We start from the raw sequence: 27621 nt of genomic DNA, 5'->3' as shown, positions 1-27621 counted from the left end.
GTAGATTTAGTATTCTATCTTTAATGCTAAAAATGTCAAACGTATTATGTGTAGCCTATATAAAAAACTCTTAAACGCCTGTCCAGTATGTTCAGGTTTAGACGCGCGCTCCTCCAAACTTCCGCAAACTCTCTCCGGACCGCAGGCATCATGTCCAACAATAACGCTAGCAGCAGCAGTGTGGCCGTGGCGCAGAAAGCCGTCAAACAGCTCAGACTAGAGGCCAAAATACGACGAATTAACGTACGTATGTCACCTTCAACAATAAACCTGGACGAGTGTTGGATTTTGAGAGTTCATGGATGAGTTTATCTTGGCTGAGTTACTGCTAGTGCTAACGCTAGCCGACGAAACAACACTTAAAACGCGTTTCAACTCGAGTGTAGGTAAATAGTTTCAGTTTTTTAAAGTCACGGCTTTCCGAGATGCGTTAAAAGTGTTTTATGCGAGTTTTACACCGCCAGGAGTGTATTTAAGGCGTGAAGTTCAGACAACTGTTAGATGTTGTTCCCCATGCTCATTAATAAAGCAAATATATGCGAAGACAGAAGGAACGCTGGCGCTGCTGTGGTGACGTTACAGTGATGACGTCAGATTTCAATAGAATGTTGTAGAGTATGTTACTTTAAAGAGAATTGGAGTGTGTCCAAACTAAACTTTTTGTTCTTTTTGTGTTACTGACCTTGAACAAAAACAGGATTCTAAAGACCCCTTTTTATTTTTTGCTTTATAATACTATGCAAAAAATTCCACTATTAATGCAATGTTTGCTAGTGGTGTTACATGATATACCTGAACTAAAAGGAATCGCGTTACCCCGATTTTAAAAACGGTTATTGTGGAATAAAATTACTCAGCGTTGAATAATATTTTGGTCATATTTCTCACCCCTAGCGCTTGCCCTAATCTAACTTACCAATGTTGCAAAAAGTAGGACAGAAACACTGGTCAAGTGAGAGATTTCGTTCTTTTTTTTTTTTTTCTTTTTTTTTTACATTTTACATCCTTTCCTACAGATTTTATATAATCATGCCACTATTGTATGACAGAAACCGATTTACATTTGTTTAATGCTCAGAAGCAATCAGAACTTACAGAAAAGCTTATTTCAACCATAAATGTAGGCCAAGGTACTACAAGTGAATAGGTTAAAAAAACTTATTGATCACAGTACATTAAGACAATCATTCTAAAGTCTTAAATGTGCAAATTATGTATTAAATATGCACTAATTTGCATACGTTTTCAAAACAGAAACCTGAATATTAAATAAAGCCAGGTTCAATCATTGATTAAACTGAAAGATTTGATATGATTTTTTTATCAGTACTATTGTTGTTTCTTGTATGTTTTTGTATAATGATTGTTTCTTAAGAAAATGTTTTATTATTGTAAATGATGCATTGAATTGATGTTAATGTTGCCATGAATATGGCCAGTTGCTGATATGGCATTCAAAAATAAATAAATATATAAATAAAGCCAGATTCAGAATCCTTCTTTTCAACCCCTCTGTAAAAACCTTCAGAATATAGACAGGAATAAAACTCCGGGGTGTGTGCACTCAATGCATATCATTAAACATGTCATCTTAATTGTAATCTCTGTAGGTTTCTCAAGCTGCCACAGACCTGAAGAACTTCTGCCTGCAGAACGCCCATAAAGACCCGCTGCTGGTGGGCGTGCCATCCAGCGACAACCCCTTCCGGCCGCCCAAGTCCTGCGGGCTCCTCTGAACAACTCTGTCTGATCACACATAGGTTACCAACAAACTCCTGTCCTTCTAAAGCAGCGTAGATGCATTTAGTAAATGCTTACACAATCATAATCATTTTAAAATTTATCAGGCCATCCAAGATGTATTCGAGTTTTTCTTCAATGTAGCATTGCATCACTTGCTCAGCAGTGGATCCTCTACAGTGAATGGGTGCCGTCAGAATGAGAGTCCGAACAGCTGAAAAAAAACATCACAATAATCCACACCACTCCAGTCCATCAATTAGCATCTTGTAAAGTGAAATGCTACGTGTTTGGAAGAAACAAATCCATCATTTAGACATTTTAACTGTCACTTCTGTCTAAAATATGAGTCCATAATTCATAACGCTTCGTCCAGTGAATGGCACCCATTCACTTTAGAAGATCCACTGGTGAGCAAGTGCTTTTATGCTAAATTTCTTCAAATCTGTTCTTGTGAAGTGAAAATCTGTGTGTTTCCATCGAGAGGTTTTTACCTTCAAACTGGTGCTTCTGGCAAAAATCTGTGTCCATAATATTGTTTGGTGAAAAAGTCATCTTGTCTGAATCGGGAGAGAAATATGCACAGGTCAAGCACCGTTTACAAGCAAAACCAGTTCTAAATAAGTCGGTGGATTTTGATGTGGCCTGAATTTCTCCAGATCTGTTCCCAGGAACAAACAAACCCATCTACATCTCGGATGACCTGTTTTCAGCAAATCTTCATTTTTGGATTAACTACTCCTTTAAATATATTAATATCTATGTAATATCTGTTATTTCAGAGCTGGTGAAGTGTTGCAGATGATGTGGCTGCCTTCAAGTGTCTGTTTCTACCTTTACACTACTCCATAAAGACCCCCTTAAACCCTAAACACTACTTAGCATAGCAACAAAAGAAATATTTCCCCTGTATTAATTTTTCCTTTAAACTCATTTCATATCTGCACAGTTGCTGTCTATTTTTATGAACTTTGTTATGAGTAACAATGCTGAATTTACACTGTATGGTACAATCAACTGTAAAAGTCATGACACCCCATGTTTTGAAAGCAATTTTATGTACCAAACACTATTTTATTTGTAATGCATGTTTTATCAAACAAAAGGACATCCTTGAAGATTGTATGACGTTTTCCCTGGTTTATGTGGAAGTAATGGAAAAATTAAACTATTAGAATATTTCTATCTAAAATTAGAGGACATTTTTCTACTATAGTCTTTTACTTATTTATGGCCAGCAAGATTTGGTTTGAAGGTCATTTGTAAACATGCTCAACGTCACATGTTGGACGTCTTCCTTTATCTGACGCTCATTTCAGGTCTTGGCATCTTGACTGATGAGCTGATGAGTTGAGTCAGGTGTGTTTGATGAGGAAGACCTTCAGTATGTGCTATGTTGAGGATACCTTGATTACCTACTGAATGAACATGTTCAAATTAAACCTTTATTCTCATTTCATTGACTTTTTGCTAAACTGACTTTTAAAAAATAAAGTGTTCTTGATCATTTATCTGTTGTCTTTTGTTGAATGGGCTTTAAAATGCATCGTTCCCTTAACTAAAAGTGAAGTGTGTTTTGTATCTGATATGGGTCGGTGCTCACAGCTGCTGGTAAATAGACTGAAGCTCTTAATCACTGATGAGATGATTGAAGGAAACCTGCAGCTGAAATGGTTGATTAAGTGAAACAGAAGTCATTTATGATCTCAGTTTGCTCCGTAACACTCTTTATTAACTTTTTAAGCTGCCTTATGAGTGAATAGGTGCATCAATTTTTTTGCTTTGATAAGACGCATGTATGTATTCATATGTTCAGGGAATGAAGTGATGTAGGAAATGCAATTTTGATAAATTACTTAATGTTATTCATTTAAAAATTGTGCAAAGAAAATCCCATTTGCTTGCTGTAGAAACTGACCAGTATATTTCACACTAACCACAGATTTTCACAATTACTGCCATTTATTTTGATACAGCATAAAAAAGGGCATTTTGCATAAGATGCTAGTGTTTTGAGTCGCAGTGATTTATAATGTTATGCTGCAGGGTCTGGGCTTATGGCACACAAGCGGGTCGCAAGATCACCGACATCCCACATAAGAGCTCAGGACGGCTCAGGTAACGGAACACACACACAGTCAGCATGTTAGAAGGCCGATACACCGATTGAGTTTGTGTTTCTCTGTGTATCTCAGAGATGCTGAACTCTGTGATTCTGCCTCCGTGTCCTGATGAAACCACACAGCTTCTCACACAGGATCTTCAGAGAGGAGCACAGGGAACTGACCAACTCATTACAGGTGCATACAACACCTGAGCCTCGCTGAACATCACCGTTCAGGTGACGCTCACAAAAGCGTCATATATTTTGCATTAAACCGTGACAGTATTTTTCATATCTTCCTTTCCACCTCTCTTGCATTATGTATTTAACTTTATTTTACTATTTATTTTTTATTTTATTGTACTTTTTATTCATATCATATACATATTAACTTATATTTTGCGACTACTATTATTATTATTATTATTATTATTATTATTATTATTATTATTATTATTATTATTATTATTAATTGCATTATATATTTTGGGACCCCCTCAAAAAAAGTGTACATCTCAAGAAGTGTTTATCCCAAATATATAAATAATATTCATAATTAATATTTAATTGTCATATATACATTATTTTTGTATTAATAGTATACTAATATTATTTAAATCATATTTTATATTAAATTAATATTAAATTATATATTGGTACCCACTCAAAAACATCAAGAGGTTTATCCCAATATTATACCAATAAAATTAAATATTGTTTCATTATTATTATTATTATTATTATTAAAAATAAAAATAATAAAAATAAAAATATTATTATTATTATTATAATAAAAGAATGACTGACCATATTGTCTTTAACAGGAGCAGCTTATAGAGAAGGACCTCCACATCTCCAGACTGCAAGATGCTCTGACCTCTGAAAGAGAAAAGGTGAATCTCTCGTATGATATGCTATTAATAAGTCTAATTTAAAGTTTCTATAGTACGGTGCGAGGCAATAGATCCCATGTAGGGATAACTGTAGGCTGGAGCAGTGGGCGTGGCGAAAGGTAGGGGGCGTGGATAAGGGGTTAGTTTCTGTTGTAGCATTCTCGGCATGCCACCTTTTGCCACGCCCATTACTCCGACCTGCAGGCAGCTACACCTGTCTCACTGACCCGGTTGTCTGTGTGTGCAGTGCGCGCGGCTGCAGTGTCGCAGTAACCAGCAGGGGGCGGAGCTGAAGCGCAGAGAGCAGCACATCAACCGCATGAGAGACAAACTCTCACAGCTCACTGACAGACACAAACAGCGCGGCGTCTGTGAGAGTCAGCACTATACAAACCAGCTCATGTTTAACTGCTACTTATTTCATCCCCAAGGGCCCCACAGACCTCTGGGGCCCTCTGCAGTCTGTTCCCCTCCCCCCCCCCCCCCCCCCCCCAGCATAATATGCTACTATTCCTAGTAGGTTTTTAATTTATACAAACTCCCAGGAGTGCAAGATGATGTAATCAAAATGTGTAAATGTTAGGGTTAAGTTACCATATAAAAGCCACAAAACATTTCACTGTTGAATGATATTCCCTGTCCATAGCCATGGAGATAATAAACGTGTTGCCAAAGCGGACAGGACGGAGAGAGCCTGGCTTCAAGACTGCAAGGGCTGATGGGAGGTACAACCAATGTCCTGATAGACAATACAAAGTATTATACCCATCAGAAATGTGTTTTATTGGCAATACTGTGCACTGACAAATCATGCATGTGTATAATAGTAAACAGTTTGACTTGGCATCTTCCTTTAATGCAAAATTTATAAAAGATGGCGCAAGTGCTCTCCCTCTGCAGGACAGAAGAAGCACTGCGTCTGCTGCTGGACCGAAGGGAAGCCGAGCTCAGAGAAGCCATGAAACTACGACACGGCCTCACTACACTACTGCACATGCTCAGAAATAATATGGAGCAGGTGATTAAAAAAAACTGCATGTACACTGGGAAGATTTCCTGTGTCAAAAGGCTACGTTCCAATTTTGCCTACTTCTAAGTATGAATTGTGACACACACACACTATCTAGCATACTGTTTAGGATGGAAAGTATGCAAATTGGGTGCATCAAATAGTAAAATCTTTTTAATTAGACCCTACGAGACAACAGCAATACAGAACTGGCAGATGAGACTGACGACAATGTGCTGGTCCAATCAGAGCAGTGCCTCGGTGATCATGTGACAGGAGGTGTGGTCCAGGAGTGGATGCAAGTTCAAAAAAGACTCCAGGAGCTCATGTTAAGGAGTAAGAACTGTGTGTTTTGAAACTGACAGGTTAGAAGAGACTTTCTGTATTTAATTCTGCGTGTGTTCTCAGGTCCTGTTGCTCATGGGACAGACCAGGAGAAGCTGCTGGCTCATCTTGAGGAAGAGCTGGAGCAGAGCAGACATCTGATCCAAACGCAGCAGCAGTTACTGCAGGTCAGACACGAGAGCTGCGGTTATGTCCGATCTTGTAGAACAGTAGTTGGAAGTGATCTCTCTCTCTCAGGACAGTGTGACTCCGCCCCTCCCCGCTGTGCTGATGGACTGCTACTATCTGGAGGAGTGGGAGCGGCTACAGGACCACTGGGAGGAGTTTAACAGGCAGAGGCGGAGCTTCCAGCAAGAGAGGCATGCCTTCACTGAAGCTGCTATCCGTTTGGGTCACGAGGTGAGAGAAACTCACACTTATTTTTGTATGTAAATGTGTTTATCTTTCTAACTTTGTCATTATTCTACATCTTCACATTTTTAATGGATGTATGAAGTCAGTTCACCTAATAGGTGTCCTAGCAGTGGCATCACTGGTGGAGAGAATCACGTTAAATTATCAACATAATTCACTAATGCAGTGGTTCTCAACCAGGGGTCAGGGGCCCACATGTGGGCTTCAACACACTTCCAAGGGGATTGAATAATACCTAAAAAAATTTTTTTAAAATAAGACAAAACAAGCTTTAAAATTAGATGTTTTTTTTTTTTTTTTTTTTTTTTTTATAACCACCTCAAGGGTTTTCAAGTTTTTGAAAACCTTGGCTATACGAGGGAGTTTTAAAGGTGTGATTTCTACACCTGGAGAAGTCTAGAAATAATTAATTAATTAAATATTAAAATCATTGACATTTTTATAATGAATATAATTTTTTTGTAATTATGCCAAGCTGTAAAATACTTTGTCAGGTGGAAATAGCTGTTTGTGAGTGTAAAAAAAAAAAAAGTTTTGATTGGTAATTTAAAATTATAAACCCTTAAGAATTCATGAATTGTGGAATTAAATTATTTTAATTTTAAAAAATATTTTGTTATAGAACTTGTATTAATTAAAAATTTCAATTCAAATTTTAAATGATGCTTCTAGTGTCTGTAAATTAAGTTTGCAAAAATCACTCTACAAATTACCCAGCTCGCTTTACAGTCCACAAAAAAGACATTTTTGAAGATTTCTTGAGTAGCTTTTTGCTACAGCAACAGTTTATAGTGACCACCAGGGGGTTGTCGAGCATAAATCAAAGCATCATAAAAATAATGCATCTTTTGTATGAGCACCTTGGTAACTAACTTTTCCTTTTAGTTTCCACAGAAAAAAATAAAAGCATAGGGGTTGCATAAATAATAATAATAATAATAATAATAATAATAATAGGATTTAATTTTGGGTGAAATATTCCTGTAATACTTCATAATCATAATTATCCCCAAGCAATTAAATCTGCATGTGTGTGTGTTTCAGAGATGTGAGTTTGAGCGGCAGAAAGCCTCCCGTTTGAAGTCAGACTTCCTCAGTTTTTCTCCAGTCAAGAAAACCTCACAGTGGAACAGGAGAGAAAGCACAGCACTCAGCGACCTACGTACACACACAAACACACACACAGCTCATACACGGATCATGTTTACAGCACTAATATGACACTATAATGCAGCCGTGTGTGTGTGTGCAGGTGCAGCAGCAGCACCGGAGCAGCTCTCTCTGTCTCCATGTGCCACACCATCATCTGAGGAGTCAGAGGTCACGCCTGGGTCCCGTCAGAACATGGTCATGACCCCCAACACCCCTGAGCTGTACGCTGCTCTTAAACTACCCTACTACAGGTCTAATATCTGCCACTGTACCTCATGCACCATTCGTTTCAGAGCACAGGTGGATTTAAGTGTCATTTTCTGTTTCAGGTCAGAATGGATCTCTCAATCACCTGATGAGCGCAACACAGACTGGCCCTTTTAGTTTACACTGAATAGTTTCATGAGCTGGAAATGTTTTTTGTGTGTGTGGAGAAGTGTTTTCAAAGATACATGTTTGAAAAAATTAAATAAAGGATGCCATATGTATAGAATTACCTTGTACTATTTTCACTTTTAAACACATCAAAATCTCTCAAACGCACACATCAGATCAATAATTGCATATATTGTTTTGTGCACTGCAGCTGAGACCGGGGCTAGTTGTCACAATGTCTATTTTTGAAGTACTATATTAAACTCAGGTCCACAAATGCTTTTCAGGGTTTTTTTTCTTTTTTTTTATTCACTGTAGAGGATCCACTGGTGAGCGCGTGATTTTATGCTAAATTTCTTCAAATCTGTTTCCATGAAGAAATAAACTCTTCTGCATCTTGGATGATCTGAGGGTGAGTACATTTGCTGCAAATGTCCATATTTGATTCAGCTGTTACTTTAAAATTAGATTAATTCCACTATAATATTTTTGCTATAAGATGAAAAAAACAAACCAATTTACATTTACAAGGAAAATCGAATTGAAAAGTTGCGTATTTCATAAAATACTTTGCAAGTTGTCCCATATTGTTTTTTTTTTAATCGCAATTTTACAGAATTAAATAATTTTAGTGTGCCAATTTTACAGGTTTTCTTTTAACGTCATACAATATTTCATATTCCGAAAACGTGCTCTTCTCCAATCAGTCAATAAACAACGGGCTCTCGTTGTGACACCTTACCCCACGTGGAGAACTATATCAACTCCACAGTTTTAAAGTAATACTATTTTATTTCAATCTCCTCTACCAATCGTTTTTTGTTTCGGGGGACACTGGGGAAAATTTTCGTGTACTAATTGGTCTCCTGCCGTGACGTCCGCCCTTTAAAAACCCACGCGTGCTCAGCGCGTGCTTCATGTTTTAGTCGCGCTCGATGAATGAAGGACATGGCCTTTTCTCTTCTCCGCTACATCCTGTCGGCTCATGGATCTACGGAGTCTACAAATCAGGAATTTCAGCCCTGGAAGGATTACATGGGTCTGGCAGACATGATCAGAGGTATGCAGCGGCCAGCAGAGCAGTCAGACGCGGACGATGACCAGAGCGAGCGAGCCGCCGCCGCGCACCTGGAGTCTCCAAGCGGCCCGACGGGAGCGCACGCGACCGTGTCGACGGAGAAAAGAAACCCGGAACGCGGCAGGAGGACCAGTAGCCCATCCGAGAAAAAGTTCTGCAGCTTCTGCAAACACAACGGAGAGACTGAAGCGGTGTTTACCTCACACTGCTTAAAAGACCGCGCTGGAGACGTGATGTGCCCCTACTTGAGCCAGTACGTGTGTCCCCTGTGCGGAGCCACCGGGGCCAAAGCGCACACCAAGAGATTCTGCCCGCTCGTGGATGAAGCTTACAGCTCCGTGTACGCCAAGGCAACATGGTGAACCGGGCATTTCTGACCCACGGAAGACCTGGCCACGGTAAACGAGAAAATTAGATTGAACATTTTTACGAGAGGTTTTAATATTTAAGTTTTAACTGTTTGATTCGTAATGGCTTGTGTGTAAGTTTGCATGCACGTGTGCTTCCACGGTTCGATTGTGCACTTTTATCTTCCTCTGTTTCTTTAAATTGTGTGCAGTGGTGTTGTGTGTTTCACTGTTTTTCTTTTCAACAAACTTGTACACAAGCAAATAGGCTCGCTACAGGTGCAACCGCGTTTAACCACTGTCTGTACAAAAACTAGCTTGCCCTTGTTTAATTTGATAAAGACATTATTTGATAATACTTTTATTGTGATACTCTGTGGTACAATATAGATTATAAAACTTTTAATGTTAATATTTAGGTGTGTTTTACTGTTGAGGGCTGCCTGTGTTTTGCCTCAATAACAAAAAACTAAATCTTGTTTTATTTCTCTCTCCACTACATTTATATTTCCTCTTATGTTTGAGAACATGCTCATCAGGTTTTGTTCGGATGGCATCAGGAAATTCATGTACATTTCTGTTTAAAATGATGTTGTACTTTGTGATGGAACAAAAGAAAATGAACAGAAACCTGTTCAGTGGACTTTTGGAAATCTGTGTGTACGGATCACAGCACTTCAACTGAAATTGGTTTAGTTTGACCATTTTTGATGTCTGGTTTTACAAAACATGATTTGACAATCAAACAGCACAACAACATCAGGAATGAGTCATTTATGCAGAATGTGTTTTGAACAAGAATTTGGACAGATTTATGGCTGGACCTTTGAAGACAGGTTGCTAAGGTTACGACCCTTCAGTCTGGGGGTCACACTCTGTGATTGACAGAATTACAATGTTTATTTCTCTGCTTGAACCTCCTAAGAAAAGTGTTAACTTTGCCTTGCTAAAACAGAGCAACTCTATGCAAGTTGTGCTTTTGCTCTTCAACCCAGACTTCAAACAAGTGTAACAGATCTGTTGTGAACAAGTGACTGCTGGCAAACTCTGACTACAGCTAAATCACTCTGAACGGCTTAGTGCGAATATCTACATACTGTGTTTTTTTTTTTTTTTGTTTTTGTTCTCTACACTATCTTTTCTGCCTTGCTCCCTAAATCCAGTCTTCCTGCGTGCATCGATCAATATCTGACTGCAAGATAAAGAGCAATGAAACATCAAAATTATTATGGTTTATGGTCAAATTATTTACCATTTTATTTAATATAGTAAACATACTAAACAGAGTAAATCACAAAATCAGAATCATGCTTTTTAATTGCTCAAGACCTCGGCAAATCATGGCTTACTTCATACAGGCAATATCTCTGGACAGGCTGCATACAAGCCCTGTGGCATCTTCCAGATCACAGGAGGCTTCTGAGTTCGGGAGATCCTCAAAACTGAGCAGAATTAAACAATCAAAATGGACAAAAACACCTTGTACTGTACAGCACATTAATGTGTCCAAAACAATAACGTCTGAAATATAACCAACTTCTAGAAATCTAAACAGACCTCCAGTAACATTCAAAGTCTCGTCCCTTCATAACATTGCTGTTGAATCACTGATGGCAGATGGAGTATTCTGACGATGCTTTTCATACTTTCCTGGACCTTGACACTTTTACTTATTTGGCAGTCTATGGGACAGTCTCAAGCCTCCCTGTTTTCATCCAAAATATCTTAAATTGTGTTCCAAAGACGAACAGAGCATTTACGGGTTTGGAACGACATGGGGGTAAGTGATTAATGACAAAATTTTCATTTTGGGATGGAGTAACCCTTTAAGTGTATGTTTTTCATTGAACAGAATAACTCACTAGCACGTCTTCATTTTCACCACCTGGTGGAGCTGCAGGTAAGGACAAACTCAACACGCTGTCCTCCTCACAGTCTGCCTTGTTCTCAGCTGTGACAGTGACGGCAACCACAGTAAAGTCCGAAGACTCACACTTATCTTCTGTCTCACAGATTACAGGAGGTGCACTGATGGTCTCACTGGCTGTGATATCCATGAGCTCCACAGACTGCTCATCGGTGTGGACACTATTCATGTCACATTCACATAGACAACACTGCTTGATCTCATTGCTTCCCACTAAAAGTTCTTCTCCAAAACAGTTAGCAACCATAGAAGTGGATGCTAAGGCTTCTTTGGCCTCTTTGAGGACTTCAAATGAACTATCACAACTGCATCTTGAGCTGAAACATTGACTGAGCCCATGCAAACTTCAGAGAAGTCTACAGTACCAATCTCAGTTGTGACATCATTGCTATCTTCTCTAATGATGCATTCATTAGCATTTTGCTCCATGCATTTGATTTAATTTTGCTCAAGAGGGTTTAGATCATTGTCATTAGCGTGGGATGAGATCGTATTGTCAGTTTTGTGGGTAATATGCTAGCTTGACATGCATTCCACCAATATCTGAACTTCATTCCCATACTGAACATCAGGATGTTCCCGTTCCTCAGTATATCTTCAGATGGCCAAGAGGCTGGGAAGGAGGGCACAGAAACCTCTCACTCATTAACTCCCTCTTGTTCAAGGGAAATGGAGCTATCATTTTTTACACTGTCTCTCATCATGAGCAGCTCATCATTAGTAACTTGCCCCTCCTCCAAACACGTTCCCTCTAGTCGGCTGTCCTTTGAGCATCTTCTTCCTTTCTCCAAGCCAACACATTCCCATCCTCGTTCTTATTTTCCCCTTTACTAGAGGATCTGCAGAACCTGCATCTTCAGGCATCTGAACTCCTATCTGGTCAACTGAGGTCTCAGCTACGATGTCTAAAGACCCAAATTGTTCACCCATCTTTGGTTCAGTGGCTATATTCTCCTCATGGGACAGTTCTCTCTCGGTTTGATTCTCATCTGATGGTAGTTCAGAGTCACAGTCATCTGGGACCTTCTGAGATTCACTTTCTTCATCCTCTAGCTCTAAGTTGGACTGATCTAGATTAATAGCTTCTGTGTTCAAAGGTCTGGAGAGAGTGTATTTGTTGCTAATGTCAAGTTCTGGGGTTTGTCACTGCATGCAATCATCTTATTTTCGGCTTCAGGTTTGTTTCTTCAGTGCTTTTCTGCCGTTTCACTCTGGGCTGCGTCCTCTTAGGGGTTTTGAACTCTGCTAAGATACATTTAATCGCATCAACATGTTCTCTATTTACTGAAAATGAAATATGTAATACAGCTCTAATCAAGCTGGTAGCGTGAATGACTGATAATTATGTTTACATGGGTCCAAGGTATCTGTCGTCTTTCTTTTGGTCATTGTCTTGATTTAGCCCAGATTCAACTAAATGAATAAAAGTTCAAACATGTTAATCACACACTTAATTTGCATACTGTATATGGTTTGTTAAAATGTATTAATTAAATTTTCCTCAAACCCAGTTTTGTAAAAAAAGAAAAAAATTATTATGAATCGCTTAACAAATCAAATAAACAGTTTTAAAACCATTTTAAAAATATTTAAAATATATAAAAAATATAAATAACGTATCATTTATCTGACAGACATTAAATTGACAAGTCAGGAAGGATTCGTGACGCCATATTTAGTAAACTATTTCTGCACCTCTTTACAGAGATAACAAACTATAACACGACAAACCATCACAAATGTTAATAAATGATTTAAAATCGTAATACACCGACACGCTAGCGGCTGAACTACAAGTCCTGGGTTGTGGTTGTGGGCCGTTCCCGCGTGCCGTAAAGCGCGAGCCTCTGCCGTTGCTATGGGAACCCTGGCGAAAAGCAGGAAGTGCTGAATCTAGATTGACAGCGGTGCGGATCTGTGTCTATCTCTGTATTAATGACACTCTGGTGCAAAAACTTAATCACAGGCAGCTTATTCGTCTTAACGGAACAGATATTACCCACGTAACCCGCACTCGGAGGAACATATGATCGAGGTAACGTTATCGCGTTCAAATTATTAGTAAATCGAGTCTGATGTAAGACTTAGCCTCCTTGCTAGCAGACACTTTGACTGAATTAGTTGTTTACTTTATGATTTATATTATGAATGATCCGATATTTATTTTATTGCTTCGTTGGGCTTTGCCTCCAACAGTTTTGGTGCAAAACCAGCTAAATAAGTGCTTTGGATTGACTCGTTTAACCCTGTAAACACTAGCAGGTTAAATACTGTTGAAACATTTCCTGTTGATCTCATAGTCAGTTAATGTGTAAGGTGACGGAGGTCTGGGAGAAATATAAAACAATACCGTGGATTATGCGAATACAAACGTCATGGTTCACGTAATGTAGGACTGCGCCGTGACGTCACTCGCTTTCTGGCGCGGTTGGCTGTGGTGTTGTTGACAGGCTGACCCTGATGCAGTGGCTGTTATTAATGAATCACTCTCACTTCAGGTTTGAGGGTCCTGTGGAGAAAATGAGTCGAAGCCAGAAGCCCCCGCAGAAGGGCAAGGCCAAACAGGTAATACACAAGATGAGAGTCAAGACTGTGCATGCTTATTTAAGTACTGATTTATTTTATTTTATAATATTTGATGAAAATGACAGACTTGTGGTGACATGTGTAGGACTTTTTTTATTATTTAGTGTGCTTAAACTGCATTTACTTGTGTGTGCCACACATGCAGGTGCAAAAACTTCAGCAGTTATTATATAATGTTCAAACAATCAATAAATCAGTTTTGAGGTTTACTATTGCAAATTAAAACCAAAACCTAATTTAAAAAACGTGTTACTTGAAATAAAATAAATACTAACCAAAATATAATATCAAAAACAAACAACAAAAATAGCTGCAAAGGCAGCTATGTAACTTACAATTACTTTCACCTGAAGTACCATCATAAAATAAGATAAACTACAATCAAAGGAAAGATATGAAATATTTTAAATGCATATTAAGTGAATGTAGGTGCATAAAATGCTTTTGAATTTGCAAGTTCACATTAAAATAATCAATAAATCAGTTGCTCTCCACAGGGTAATTACAATCAACTAAAACTAACAACGTAAAGAAAATAATACATTTTGTTACTTAAAATAGAAAAAAAAAATCAAAACGTACCTATTTTATTTTACAGCATTTCTCTTTTTCATTTAGTTTAACTTGAAGTACTAAAATAACTAAAACAGAAATAAAAATAATAATAAAAAACTAATGATAATGTCACACAACAAAATGACTAAAACTTTAACTGAAATTGAAATGACATGAAAATGATAAAACAATGATAAAAATTAAATAGTATCTCAACGATACTAAAATAACCCTGGCTCTCCATCCTCACATGGAATCAGATGAGATTGCTGTTGGATTTGGCTCCTGATGATGAGCTGGATGACTCTGGAGGAAATGATGACGAGCTGGAGGCAGAGCTTCTGGCATTGATGGGAGGGGGAGGAGGAGGAGGAGGGAGGGGCGGACCAGCGGCCAAGAGACCTGGAGGAAAAGGTGAAGATACTGCCTTCTGCCAGCAGCAAGCCATGCTTGGCACCCAAACCTTTTTTCCTCATCTTTCTCTCTTTTTTGCGTCATGTAGCTCCAGTGCCCTTGGTGGACATTGAGCACATTGCAGCCCTTTGTATGAAAGACCTGGACGAGGACGGAGATGATGGAGGTGATTTGGAGAACGATGCTGATCTCTTGGTAAGACAAAAACCTTCTTGTCTTCACGTCCTCTGCAGGGGGCACATCAGGTACGTTCTTTCTCGCAGGAAACGTTTTGGATTGGAGTTGTTTTATGTGTTTCAGGCTGAGTTGAATGAGGTACTGGAAGACGATGAGGAGCAAGTGGTGAGGAAACCTCCTCCGTCACCAGTGCCTCCTCAACGCTCAAATGCAGCGCCCGCATCCCAGAATGCACCTGCCAGCCTGGAGGCTCGCCTGCAAGAGCGCTTGGACATGTACCAAACGGCCATTACCAACGCCAAGGCTGCGGGGGAGACCAACAAAGTGCGGCGATACGACCGCGGACTGAAGGTGAGACATGTCCAAGACTAGATATGGACTTTCTGATAACTGATGCTACTATCTCAGAGAGCAGGGTGGCTGATATAAAGGCGATATATGATATTTATTTATATAATATTTACTAAAAATATGCAAATAAATTAGAAGACAATAGTACATAGCAGAAGCATAACAATTACTGCAATTATATTTATTTTACATGGTATTTATTACAATTATTCTAAATAAATAAGATTATTTAATTTACCTATAGTAAATAACACAAGTGTAACAATTGCTGCATTCATATTTACATTTATTTTACATACTATTAAAAGTAAATTATTTGAAAATGTATCAACTTGAAGAAAAATAACAATTTGAACTTGATTAAAAATATCTGTAAAATAAACAATTTATACTATATTTGATATAGTATATGTTTATATTTTTAGTATATATTAAAATTTAATGTTATTTTTACTACATTTATGCTGCACTAGATAGCAATAATAAAATATAATAGCGAAATGTGATGTGCGAAGGCCACAATATGCTCTTCAGCTGGATTTGCCAAAGTTTGTGAGGTTTTTGGAAATGTCTACCAGATATATAAAGACTTGTTTAAATGATATACATGTGTATTTCCTTAATATGATGGCATATTTATGAAGTATTTTAGCGTTTGCCGTTCTGTTGTTCGACAGAACCGGTAAACAAAGACAGTAAACTAATGAAGACAGAGAACAGGAAGTCCTATGCTTCTGCAGTCAGGTGCTGTCAAAATCAAAGTCCTGCTCACGCCTTTTATCAGTCAAACAGAAAAAAGACTGAAAGTTTGTAATGTCTCAGATAGTGATCAACCAAAGGTGATGTATTATATGCATCAAGTATCCAAGACATTACAAACGGTCATTTTTTCCTCATGTTTGAGGATTTCAGAGCGGTCGGTAACATGTCCTCTTTGTTTTTAGACTCTACAGTCTATGTTGATGACGGTTAAAAAGGGGAAACCCATCGATGAAGATGAGATTCCTCCTCCTGTCGCCACCGGTGGAAAACCCTCCACTGCTCCGCAGGCCGAGCCAATCAGAGAGCCAGAAAAACCTGCTCCAGCAAACACGCTACCACAGACGGCTAACGTCAAGCCAATGCAGGACACCCAGCCAGCCGCTACATCCAAACCTCAGCTGCTACTGCCTCCATCACAGAGAGCGACGGTCATAACGCCCGATACGCCAGCCATATCACCCCTCACACCCGGCCAGCCCAACACACAGCACTCAGGTACACACACACACACACACACACACACACAGACGCTCTGACGTTATCATTCAACAGTCACTGTCAAGCTGTGGCCGTACACATTTGTGTGTGTGTTTCAGAGCTCAAAGCGAGCATTTTAAGCAGACAGAGAGAGTATAAGCTGGCAGCCTTAAAGGCCAAGCAGAGCGGAAACACTGATCAAGCCAAACAACTCTACCAAGTGTCCAAGGTGAATGAGTTTTACCACCTGTCTGTTTCACTCATGCTGCATTTAAACACTGTCATGTTTCATTCTAGCAAATGGAGTCACACATTCACATTCATTTCTTTGATGCCATTCACATTTTGTTCACGTGCACTAACATTGAAAAATCTGGGGTCTGTACAATTATTCATTTAAAGAAAATATTACTTTCATTGAGCAAGGAAGCATTAAATTGATCAAAAGTTACAATAAAGACCAGAGTTATTGCAGATAAACTAGATATTATAAAAAAACTAAAACTAGGGAAAAAACATTATATTACAATACTACTGGTATATATTTACATAAGAAACAGAACAGACTTGGTTGAAAGCTTTAAAACTCTTACTGACCCCGATCTTTTGAACAGAAGTGTAGGTCTGTTATTGTGGATTGATTGTAGATTTATCTGCCTACACAACACTAGATTACAATTAACCACAACAACTGGGAAAATGAAATCTGACTTGCTCTCCGTCTCTCGCTTCTTCACAGAGACTGGACTCAGTGGTGGAGAGTGTTGACAGAGGGGAGTTTGTGGACATCAGCTCACTGCCGCCCCCTCCTGGTACTGCTTTACCTCACAGATCTTCATTCACATCTGTTTCATTCTGGTTCGTCTGATTTTGATGAAAGTGTCTCTGTCTTTCAGGAGAGGTTGAAGAGCCGCGTTCTAACCCTCCTCAGCTGTCCGCTAAACCAGCCGCCCCTCCTGCTGCACCCACTGCTGCCCCAGACACAGGTGAGAATGTGTGCGTGTACACCTGACATCCCACACACTGATCAAACCCAGTCAGTATCAGTTATGCTGTAAATGAAAGCATATACGTGTGTTTCAGCTCTCTCTGCTCCCCGGAGCGTCGCCGAGGCCTTACAGCAGCGCATGGACAAATATAAAGAAGCTGCAGAGAGCGCCAAGAGCAAAGGAGACGACCGCAAAGCACGCATGCACCAGCGCATAATCAAGGTAACAAGCGCGAAGACTCACTTAATAAATGAACAGCTGCCATTTCATTCATCGCTTGTGTGTGTGTGTGTGTGTGTTCTTAACTTCAGCAATATCAAGACGCCATTAAAGCTCATAAAGCAGGACGGCCTGTGAATTTGGCAGAACTTCCTGTTCCACCAGGTAACGCTTGTTTACTTGTTTCCAGCAACAGCCAAATTTCTGACAGATATAGTAAGACATCTTTGAATGTCTCTCACCAGTTAAAAAATGTACCATATAATGTGTTAATTAAAATCTAAAAATATCAAGAGGTGTTTATGAACGTTAGAGTGTGGTGTGCTGATAATTTATTATATACACGGCTGTTCAGATGTTTGGGGTTGGTAAGATATATATATATATACTTTTTTTACTTTACATTTTTTGGAATTTAACTTGAATTTAATGGCTGAAAATAGCTGTTTTCTGTGTGAATTAAACATTTATAAATTTATATTAAACATTTATTGCTGTGATGCGCAGCTGAATTTTCAGCATCATTACTCCAGTCTTCAGTGTCACATGATCTTCAGAAATCATTCTAATATGCTGATGTGCTGCTCAAGAAACACTTCTGAATATTATCAATGTTGAAAACAGTTGGGAACAGTTCATATTTTTGTGGAAACCATGATACGTTTTATTTTTCAGGATTATTTGATGAATAGAAAGTTCCAAAAGAACAGCATTTATTTGAAATGGGAATAGAATGTATTTCTTTAAAAACAAAACAAAAAAAAAACCTTACTGACCCCATACTCTGAATTGTAGTGTATCTTTAAAATGATGGAATTCAATTAATTCTAAGAGGTAAAACAGATATAATGTAGTTATGGAAGCCCATTGCTGCACAGATTAAACATTTTTATCTTACAATTCAGACTTGTTTTCTTAAAGTCCTGAAAAAAAGGTCATAATTACTTGAGTTTTCTTCTGTTTTTTTTTTCTGTGATGGAATGAAAATAAAAATATGATTTTGAATTATTTTTTTATTTTTTTCACCGTTCTGAAATTTCTTTCTCAGAATTGTGAATTTCCATGTCAAGCTTCTGTAGTAGATAGTTTGTGCCCCTCATTTTTGACATTGTTAATGTTTGTGCGTGTCAGGTTGTCCTCCGCTGCAGGGCACTGAAGGCGGCCAGCAGAATTTTATGGGCGTCCTGGAGACAGCCATGAAACTGGCCAATCAGGACACAGATGCCGACGCAGATGAAGACGAGAATCCGCAGAAGGTAGCGTCAGAGTTCAGCGAAACATCTGGAAACTGTGCTTCAGTCTGACTCTTCATCTCTCTGTGTCTGTGCAGCCATCAGCTCAGCCTGGAGTTCAGAAATCCAGAGCTCCCGCTCCTCCGAAAGCCTCGTCCGCCGCAGGGATGCCCACCAGCTCCACAAACGCCCCCAAACCAGGAGGGAAAGGTAGATGTGCGTTTATATATCACCAGTAACGTGTCCGCACTGTTGTGTGATGTGTGTGTGTGTGTTGTTTTGTAGCCCAGCAGCAGCTGGATTTCCTGACCATGCGCAGGCAGCAGTTCGTGAAGGCCGCATTGCGCTCTAAAGAGATGAAGGACATGCAGGGAGCCGCTCAGCACCTGAGAAACGCTAAAGGCCTTGAGCCCATGATCACTGCCGCCAAGGCTGGACTTCCTGTGGACATCACCAAGGTTTGTGAATCACTGACGCACCAAAACATCACCGGAATTGGTTTTAGAGGGCTGAAACCTCCTGGGAACTCTGTGTTTACGAGTTACGAAGTCGTAACTATGAAGTCAGATGCTTTGATCAGAGCAAGATGCTGATGTATCTTTTTTTTACAAAAAGACAGCAAGATTTTTAAACTCTACTTCTATAAAATGATGAATAAATGATGCACATGTGGTATGGTTATGCTTTTTAAGATTTTATTCAATTTCTGAAAGTGCTATAAGTTGATTGTCTGGTGTCCAGGTGCCGGCCGCTCCGATCCGTGAGGACGACTACAGACTGTCTCATTCACGCTCGTCCGCTCTCTCTCCGCGCTCATCTGAGCAGTACGCTCAACTCATGGCGCATCTCAAACAGCAGCACGAGGTTATTACGCACACGACCAGCTAAACAACAGAGATCTGATCCATCTAAACAGAATTCAAGAGAAATGCATGCTTTATTTCCAGTCTAAATTACTTTCTAACACTTGTTTCCAGAAATGCCTCGCGTACTCGCAGCAGTACACTCATATGGGGAACGTAGCTGAAACTGCCAGGTGTGTGTGCTTCATTTATCTTGATGATGTATTTTTTTAGAAATCATTGTCAGGTAAGCAGAATTTTCAGGTGTGTGTTTTGAATGATGAGTGTACACCGCTCTTCAATACAATTCAATACAAAGTTTGAATTTTGTATTTTTTTTGGAAAGAAATTAATACTTTTATTCAGCAAGGATCCATTAAATTGATCAAAAGTGACAGTAAATATGTTTAAAATCTTACAGAAGATTTCTATTATGAATAATAGACTTCGAATGGTTGTGTATAAATCAGAACCAGCCGGATTGTATCATGTTTACCTAAGCATGCATTAAAAATGCAATTTTTCAAAAATCTACTTTTTATAAATTAATGTTTTTTTTTAAAGCACTGCCTCTTTTCTTATTTAATATTTATAAAAATATAGTTTTTACATATTAATGGAATTAAAGGTGTAAATGAAATTAATTAAAAGTTTTTTTATTAATTAAAAAATATGTAGTAATGATCAGAATCCATGTTCTAAACATAAATATTATATTGAAGTATCATTTCCTGAGCTTGTGAGCCTTAAAGTGTATTTGTTTGTGTGTAGGTTAGATTTTGCCTACATTGTGGAGACTAAATGCCTCCATGTATAGTAAAACCTGAAATGAACATTGTGGGAGCAGCAAACAGTCCTCATGAGAGAAACGGATTTATAAACATAGTAAATAAAAAAAAAACATGCTGAGGGTTTGGTTTAAGGATTACTGCTGAGTAAAGGTTATTAGCTCTGTATAAAAATATTACAAGTAAATGGAAAGCCCCCATGATAAAAACAAAAAAAAATGTGTGTGTAGGTTTGAGAAGCTGGCTGAGGAATGCATGAGTAATATTGAAGTGCTGAAGAAAGCTCACGCTAAAGGAAGTTCAGTTCCCAAATTCCACACAGAGGAGCGCACCTTCAACTCTGTCAAGTAAGAACACACACACACACAACATGTGGCTGTCAGTGAGGACGTCCTATACAGACTCTCTAAAAGTCTTCATCTCTGTTTAGGATCTTTCCTAACCTGACGTCCAATGACATGGTGTTGACCATCGTGAAAGGAATCAACCTGCCTGCTCCTCCAGGTGTGTGTGTGTGTGTGTGTGTGTGTGTGTGTGTGTGTGTGTGTGTGTGTGTGTGTGTGTGAGAACGTCTGCCTGTGTGTCATAAGGCTGTAAAAAGGCTGATTTGTCTCTACACAAATATACATGTTTTTATTCATTTTTTTCAAAAACTGTTCACTAACCCCAGCCTTTTCAACAGTAATGTCTATATATAAATTTAAAAAAATGAAATTCTGTGACAAAATGACTGCAAATGTTGTTTTCTTTGTTTTCTCCAGGAGTCTCAGCCAACGATCTGGATGCGAGTGTGCGCTTTGAGTTCCCGTTCCCCAGCGCAGTACGCAACACATTCACTCTCTTCTATACACACATACAAACACACACACACACACACACACACGCTATTGGCATCTAACAGTGTGTGTTTGTTTCTTAGGAAGAAGCTCAGAAAGACAAAACCAGCTTTGTGAGAAACTCCAGCTGTCCAGGTACACACACACACACACATGCAGGATCTGTGTTAAACAGGTGGTGGCATTAGCTGACAGTCTCTGTGTGTTTTCAGAGTTTAAAGAGGAGTTCAAGCTGAACATCAAGCGTGATCACAGAGGCTTTAAGAGAGTGGTACAGGCCAAAGGCATCAAGTTTGAGGTCATACACAAAGGGTGAGACTCCTATTAATCAACACTAACAGTGAATCTGACAATAACACGTGCAGATCACATTACACCCCATAAGAACAGTAATATTTTGCATAAGGAAAATTAAGATTATTTTTTGGATTATTAAGGGTTTTTATGGAAACTGATTTCCTCCACAGAATAAAATAAGACTTTTCATCTCAAAATTCAGTATTGTTGTTCCAGAATTGTGAGTTTACAGTATATCTCACAATTTTAAATTTTTGCTATGAATTCTAAATTTACATTTCACAGTTCTGATTGTTTTTTCTGAAAATTCAGAAAAAAAATTCTCAAAATTCTATTTTTTTTTCCACCATGGACTAAAACAATACCAAAATTGCAAATTTGATCAATTAATTTCAACTTTTTTTGGCAAAAAATAAACATACATAATTTTTGCATAGTGACAATTAAGCAGATTTTCTTCACAAATTATCATTACTGTTATGTATCTGCATTTTTTACTTATTTTTTATTGTAGATTTTTATTGATGATTCTCAATACTGTCATTTTTTTAAAAGAAATTTAAAACAAATCAGCTTAAATGTTTTAATACAATTTAAATAATTAATAACACTTTTTTTATTTTAATTGTTTAATTGTCATGAAATTTGTTCAAATTAATGGTCCTAAAAATAAAGCCTAGTTTATTTTTTAGGCAAAATTGTTTTTCACTTTTCATATGGGGTTGAAATGTGGTGTCACTATCATTAGCAATGACTCTTAATTATTTGGTGTGTGTGTGTGTGTGTGTGTGTGTGTGTGTGTGTGTGTGTGCGCGTCTGCAGTGGTCTCTTCAAGACAGATAAAGTGGTGGGAAGTGCTCAGCTGAAGCTGGAAGCTCTGGAGAACCAGTGTGAGATCAGAGAGATTATAGACGTGAGTGATTCACACAAACTCACCTATCACATGCACACGAGCGCTGGTGTCCCATGAGCCTGTGCTGCTGTTGCAGGTGTTGGACGGACGTAAGGCGACGGGAGGGAAGCTGGAGGTGCTTGTGAAGATCCGTGAGCCGCTGGCCGGTGTTCAACTGCAACCGGTGACGGAGAAATGGCTCGTCATCGACCCGCTCACACCTTCTCCTGAGAAAGACCAAGACCAAGAGAAAGACAGAGAGCGAGAGAAAAGCAGGGGAAAGGAACGGGTATGAGATGCTGTTTATGTTACACACAGGATGTGTTCTTGTATACAAAGACAGCTGGACAGAAGCTGCATGAAACATTTTCTTTTCTAGCAGGCTTCTTCTCCAAGATCCAAACCCAGAAACGATCATGACAAGAACTCTAAACCAAGGTAACACTAAAGCCGATGGCACTGATTTGATGTTGCTCTGTGAGTGTGTTTAACCCGTGTCTCTGGTTGGTTTCAGCTCGTCTTCTCCGCAGTATAAAATGCACAGCTTCAGTCTGCTTCATCATGACAAACAGAGACTGGACCTGAAGGTGTGTGCTGGTGTCAGTAGCGATAGGATTGAGCTGTTGACTGGATATAGAGTGCATCATGAGTCATTTTGTGCGTCTCTTTAGATCAATGATTATAAGAAGAACGGACGAGACCCGTCAGAGCTGATCAAGCAGCACATGGACGTCTGTCAGCGACTGCAATGGCAGAAATCATACCTGGAGAAACATCCAGCAGCACTCACAGGTACCACATGCAATTAGAAAACTTTTAATTAAGGTGCAAATTATGTGCACCGCCATTCAAAGTTTGGAGTCAGTAAGATTTTTTTTTTGAAAAAGTTAATGCTATAATTCCGCAAGGATGCATTAAATTGATCAAAAGTGACTTATAATGTTAAAAAAGATTTCTGTTTCTAGTCAATGCTGTTGTTTGAACTTTCTATCAATCAAAGTTTTCACAAAAATATTCGTCAGCACAGCTGTTTTTAACTTTGATAATAATCAGAAATGTTTCTTGAGCAGCAAATATCAGAATGGTTTCTGAAGCATCATGTGACACTGAAGACTGGAGTAATGATGCTGAAAATACAGTTTTGATCACAGGAATAAATTACATTTTATAATATTTTCAAATAGAAAACCGTTATTTTAAATTGAAATATATCACAATATTATTGATTTTACTGTATTATGTAAATGCAAACTTGGTGAACAGAAGAGACCTCTTTCAGAAACATTAAAAAATCCCAAACTTAGAACAGTAGTTTATATAATTAGAAAAAAAGAGGAAAAACACCCCAAAACCTAACCATAAACAGCCCTATTTCACTTAATATTTTCTTTATGAAATACGAACATAAAATGCTGCATGTGGACTGCTGGGAATAATTCTGATTGATGACTCAAATTAATCTGTGAATCTTTTTTTAAATGGTTCATTTAAAAGAACCTTCTAAATAAACTGATTCAGTATTGATCTTCGCAGCGCTACATATGAGAGACGTTCAGTAGCAAAACAGATCATCAATAATGTACTGGATCTCTCTGTCTGTCTCAGAATATGAAAATGTGCTGCAGAAGTTTGTCCACGGGCTCTCGGATTCAATCAAACTGTTTTCCAGCCAAGGCAACAGGGTGAGTACACCACACACACACACACACAGTCAGACTTTAGCTGTTCTGCGTAATCACACTGATAATCTGTGAGGTGTCTATTGTCATTCTCATGTCACTCAGAAGTACTTGGCATTTTTGAAGTAAAATGGGTTGCGAATGTCACTTCATATTGACTTGAAACACTCCTGCAGTTGCTTGGATGTGCAGATGTTTCATCAAAACTTCGTGATGTGCCTTAAAACACAGCAGAAGCTGGATGTCGCTTTTGAGAAGTCATTTCCACAATTTTGAAACAATTGTTTAGATTAAAGCTGTTCTGGTTTCTCAGGATGCAGCAAAAGATGCACTCGGCCGACTGAAGATGGTGGAGAACGAGGTGAATATGAATATTAAAGCCTGCAGTGTCTGTGGTTCAGTCACGTCTTCATGTGAACTCACTGTTGTGTCTTTCATTGTCTCTCTCTCACAGCTGGAGTCCGTCAGGAAGAAGAGGGCTGTCAGACAGTAAAGGAATGCGCTGAGTGACGTGACTGTCTGCTGGAAAACTCTTCACACTTCTGAAATCATGAGAATATAAGCGAATCGTGACAGATGTAACGGAGCTGCAGAGGGAAACACTACACCTTTCACAATGCTGCACTTCATTACTCTGTGGTCCAATCCATCAAAACAGTCCTCCTTTTTCTCTTTTGTAAGGACAGACATCTGAATGTTTTGAGGCAGATCAAACTCAAAAATACACATCAAACAAACATTAAAAGGGGGCTATCTCATAAAAACCCATCAACAACATGACTGGATCACATTTTTCTAGCCCCCAAAAAGAAAGAGATTAGAAATTATATTTAAACACGTTATTTTAGGACCATTAAGATTTTTTTATTTTTTTTGAATTTGACAATTAAGCACACTTAAACTGTAATGTGAAAAAAAATTATATATTATTGAAATTTAAAATAAGTATACAGCATATTCATTGTTGCTGTACTAAATTTATTTTTCATTAAAATTTTAAATTAATTGGAAAATATTTATTTAAAAAATTCTTCAAATTTCAAACAGGATTACAGGAATAAGAACATAAATATTCTGTTAAAACATTTTGACTATAAAATGCATTATAGTAATGAGAATAATGGAGGAAAATTGTGCTTAATTATCAATGCAAATGGTCCTTATATATAATTAATTATTATATATAAATATAATATATAATTTATATAAATGTTAAGTATAAGATGATTATATATATATATATATATATATATATATATATATATATAATTTTTTGTGAAATATTAATTAGTGATATTCCCCCATGCAATCTATAAATACTTAAAAAATAAGTATACTTATTGTTATGTTACCGGAGAACAGAATTAGAGACAGACCGTCATTCATTCCTCTGACAGTTTCATGCATGTAACTAGCACTACAAAAACTAAATTGGTCTTTATTTTAACCCAGTTTTTTTTTTTTTCCCTTTTCCTCCTATCTGACATCATCATCGTTCATCCTAACCTCTCTTTCATGTCTAAATGCTGTTAATCTGCAGTCTTTATTGTAATCTCCCTCCTCCAGCATTCCCAGATTAGGATAATGTCGCTGCACAACAGTGATATGGGAATAATCTCAGCACTCCAGGGAAGATGTTCAAGTGTGTGTGTGTGAGTGTGTGTGTTAAATGAAGGAGATGCGGATAATATCCCATAATCGTGGATTATCCGCACCCTGATGCTTCAGCAGAGCGAGCGTGAGACCAGGTCGTCAGAGGAACTTGAACGGGGCTCATTGTGCGGGTGTTTCGGGTGGGGGGTCCATGTGTGCCTCTCTGTGTGTTTTGGATCTGTTTAGTTTGATAAGATCAAGTGAGAGGTGGTGTGTCTGGGTGATAACATCAGTATGTTTGTGACTGAAGAAGTTTTTGTGTGAGACATGTGGCCATTCAGATGCTGAGATCAGTATGTTTCCATGACAACCTCTTTATCCGGCCCGCCATCGTCTTTTAGGATGCTGTCTGAACCCAATCATCCTTCATCATCCTCATTCACTCTAGCATGTACAGATCAGGTTCATAGGGTCTCCGCATATTGAAGGCCATCACTGCTAATGTATTCATGTATAGACTGATGTTATGATGATGGCTGTATTTTTTTAAAAGCTGCATTAATTTGTTAATGTGTCTGCGGTGAAGAATATGATGTCTGACATAATAATTAAAAAGGAAAGCTGACCTGAAAATTGAGATTCTGTCATCATTTACTCATGCTTGGGTTGTTTTAAAGCCATTGACTTATCTCCTTTTGTATTAGAAATATTTGTTTTGCAGAATGTCCTGGCTGCTCTAAACAATGAATGCTAATGGGGACTGGGACATGCTCGAGAAAAACACCTTTAAGGTAGGTTATAAATGTTTATAAAGGAGTTATTATTCAAATGTTATAGTTATCGTCATAGTTATCCTTGAGTCTTTCTCAACCAGAGGTCTGTGGACCCCTAGTGGTCCTTGACTTAATGCCAGGTGGTCTGTGTCAGTATATATTTTGTACATTTAAACATGACATGTTCCCATGAAAGAAAAATCCAGTATAGCTGATGATATGGCCAAATACTGGACGAGTCAGAATTATACTTGATTGCATTTGGTCCTCAAAAAAACACAAATGATACAGAAATGAGTCAGTTTTGTTCTGGGGGTCCTTGAGGATGTTTCTGAATTGGACTGGGGGCTGGTTCTCCAGAAGGGTTGAGATTCACTGTATAGGTATGTTTTGGGGAGAGAAAAAAAATAAAATAAATGTGTGAAGGTTTTTAAAATTTATTTTGTGTTCCGATCAGAAAGACTCCATGTATGTGGGTTAATTACAAAATTTTAATTTTAGTAAGGAAACGTGGCTTTAAATTAAAATGAGCGACGTCACGACTTATTAAAATGTCAAATTCTGAACAATAGTGCCCGCGTGTGCGCTTTTACGAATTTTTCCACAGAAACATTATCTTGCGTCCTCATTGCGAGTCATGAACATCTGCTCTTCATTGGATGCTTCCATTCAGTCGCTAAGAATAGTCTGAATCGCTTTATTGTTGCTTCGCCGCAGTTATAAGGATAATAAAAGGCTTCGTCTGAATATCAAATGCGCTGCACACAATGCGGGA

The 27621-nt window shown here is 38.4% G+C and overlaps 4 protein-coding genes across 8 annotated transcripts; all 4 read left to right on the top strand.

Moving 5' to 3' along the window:
- Positions 1-87: 87 nt before the first annotated feature.
- Positions 88-3249, top strand: LOC109107136 (guanine nucleotide-binding protein G(I)/G(S)/G(O) subunit gamma-5-like). Of its 2 annotated transcripts, none has more exons than XR_002020729.2 (3): positions 88-243; positions 1611-1806; positions 2523-3249. XR_002020729.2 is itself a non-coding variant. In XM_019120437.2 (3 exons), the coding sequence occupies exons 1-2, from the start codon at positions 88-90 to the stop codon at positions 1734-1736; spliced, it is 282 nt and encodes a 93-aa protein (XP_018975982.1). In that variant the 3' UTR covers positions 1737-1760; positions 2523-3249. The 2 variants fall into 2 exon arrangements, 1 of the variants encoding a protein (XP_018975982.1); XM_019120437.2 differs by having other exon boundaries at positions 1611-1760.
- Positions 3250-3382: 133 nt separating this feature from the next.
- si:ch211-286b5.4 (afadin- and alpha-actinin-binding protein A) lies at positions 3383-8150 on the top strand. Of its 3 annotated transcripts, none has more exons than XM_042764161.1 (13): positions 3383-3503; positions 3787-3858; positions 3936-4040; positions 4669-4737; positions 4985-5108; positions 5384-5462; positions 5638-5755; positions 5929-6082; positions 6155-6258; positions 6329-6490; positions 7550-7667; positions 7758-7908; positions 7987-8150. In XM_042764161.1, the coding sequence occupies exons 3-13, from the start codon at positions 3972-3974 to the stop codon at positions 8039-8041; spliced, it is 1203 nt and encodes a 400-aa protein (XP_042620095.1). In that variant the 5' UTR covers positions 3383-3503; positions 3787-3858; positions 3936-3971; the 3' UTR covers positions 8042-8150. The 3 variants fall into 3 exon arrangements, with proteins under 3 accessions (XP_042620095.1, XP_042620101.1, XP_042620088.1); XM_042764167.1 differs by having other exon boundaries at positions 3396-3536; positions 7758-7878; XM_042764154.1 differs by having other exon boundaries at positions 3396-3536.
- Positions 8151-8854: 704 nt separating this feature from the next.
- On the top strand, positions 8855-10627 carry LOC109106554 (nanos homolog 3-like). Its single transcript, XM_019119913.2, has one exon. It carries the CDS (start codon positions 8972-8974, stop codon positions 9470-9472), a length of 501 nt encoding a protein of 166 aa, XP_018975458.2. The 5' UTR covers positions 8855-8971; the 3' UTR covers positions 9473-10627.
- Positions 10628-13245: 2618 nt separating this feature from the next.
- Positions 13246-26706, top strand: LOC109100635 (coiled-coil and C2 domain-containing protein 1A). 2 transcript variants are annotated; one of them, XM_042764075.1, is made up of 29 exons: positions 13246-13419; positions 13883-13949; positions 14786-14939; positions 15028-15134; positions 15240-15467; positions 16412-16724; positions 16826-16935; positions 17446-17518; positions 17603-17692; positions 17790-17917; positions 18007-18079; positions 19046-19170; positions 19245-19356; positions 19432-19604; positions 19888-20010; positions 20124-20182; positions 21007-21123; positions 21207-21280; positions 21538-21596; positions 21696-21747; positions 21825-21924; positions 22732-22822; positions 22899-23090; positions 23184-23239; positions 23316-23388; positions 23473-23593; positions 24407-24483; positions 24794-24841; positions 24935-26706. In XM_042764075.1, exons 2-29 carry the CDS (start codon positions 13905-13907, stop codon positions 24971-24973), a joined length of 3012 nt encoding a protein of 1003 aa, XP_042620009.1. In that variant the 5' UTR covers positions 13246-13419; positions 13883-13904; the 3' UTR covers positions 24974-26706. The 2 variants fall into 2 exon arrangements, with proteins under 2 accessions (XP_042620009.1, XP_042620003.1); XM_042764069.1 differs by having other exon boundaries at positions 23181-23239.
- The last annotated feature ends 915 nt before the right edge of the window (positions 26707-27621 follow it).

Source organism: Cyprinus carpio, chromosome A1 (assembly GCF_018340385.1).
Source record: "Cyprinus carpio isolate SPL01 chromosome A1, ASM1834038v1, whole genome shotgun sequence".
NCBI classification, from domain to species: Eukaryota; Metazoa; Chordata; class Actinopteri; order Cypriniformes; family Cyprinidae; genus Cyprinus; species Cyprinus carpio.
Note: the sequence above shows the minus strand (reverse complement) of the source record. Positions and strands in the feature narration are given on the sequence as shown.

What these genes read in the sequence shown, in the direction of transcription:
- LOC109107136 (XM_019120437.2), top strand. Translation starts at nt 88, where the DNA reads ATGTTCAGGTTTAGACGCGCGCTCCTCCAAACTTCCGCAAACTCTCTC. An exon ending in CCAAAATACGACGAATTAAC is followed by an intron (nt 244 to 1,610) that starts GTACGTATGTCA and finishes TAATCTCTGTAG; the next exon opens with GTTTCTCAAGCTGCCACAGA.
- si:ch211-286b5.4 (XM_042764161.1), top strand. Translation starts at nt 3,972, where the DNA reads ATGAAACCACACAGCTTCTCACACAGGATCTTCAGAGAGGAGCACAGG. An exon ending in CCAGGAGCTCATGTTAAGGA is followed by an intron (nt 6,083 to 6,154) that starts GTAAGAACTGTG and finishes GTGTGTTCTCAG; the next exon opens with GTCCTGTTGCTCATGGGACA. An exon ending in CGCAGCAGCAGTTACTGCAG is followed by an intron (nt 6,259 to 6,328) that starts GTCAGACACGAG and finishes TCTCTCTCTCAG; the next exon opens with GACAGTGTGACTCCGCCCCT.
- LOC109106554 (XM_019119913.2), top strand. Translation starts at nt 8,972, where the DNA reads ATGAAGGACATGGCCTTTTCTCTTCTCCGCTACATCCTGTCGGCTCAT.
- LOC109100635 (XM_042764069.1), top strand. Translation starts at nt 13,905, where the DNA reads ATGAGTCGAAGCCAGAAGCCCCCGCAGAAGGGCAAGGCCAAACAG. An exon ending in CTCACTGCCGCCCCCTCCTG is followed by an intron (nt 17,519 to 17,602) that starts GTACTGCTTTAC and finishes TCTGTCTTTCAG; the next exon opens with GAGAGGTTGAAGAGCCGCGT. An exon ending in CGCACCTTCAACTCTGTCAA is followed by an intron (nt 21,124 to 21,206) that starts GTAAGAACACAC and finishes ATCTCTGTTTAG; the next exon opens with GATCTTTCCTAACCTGACGT.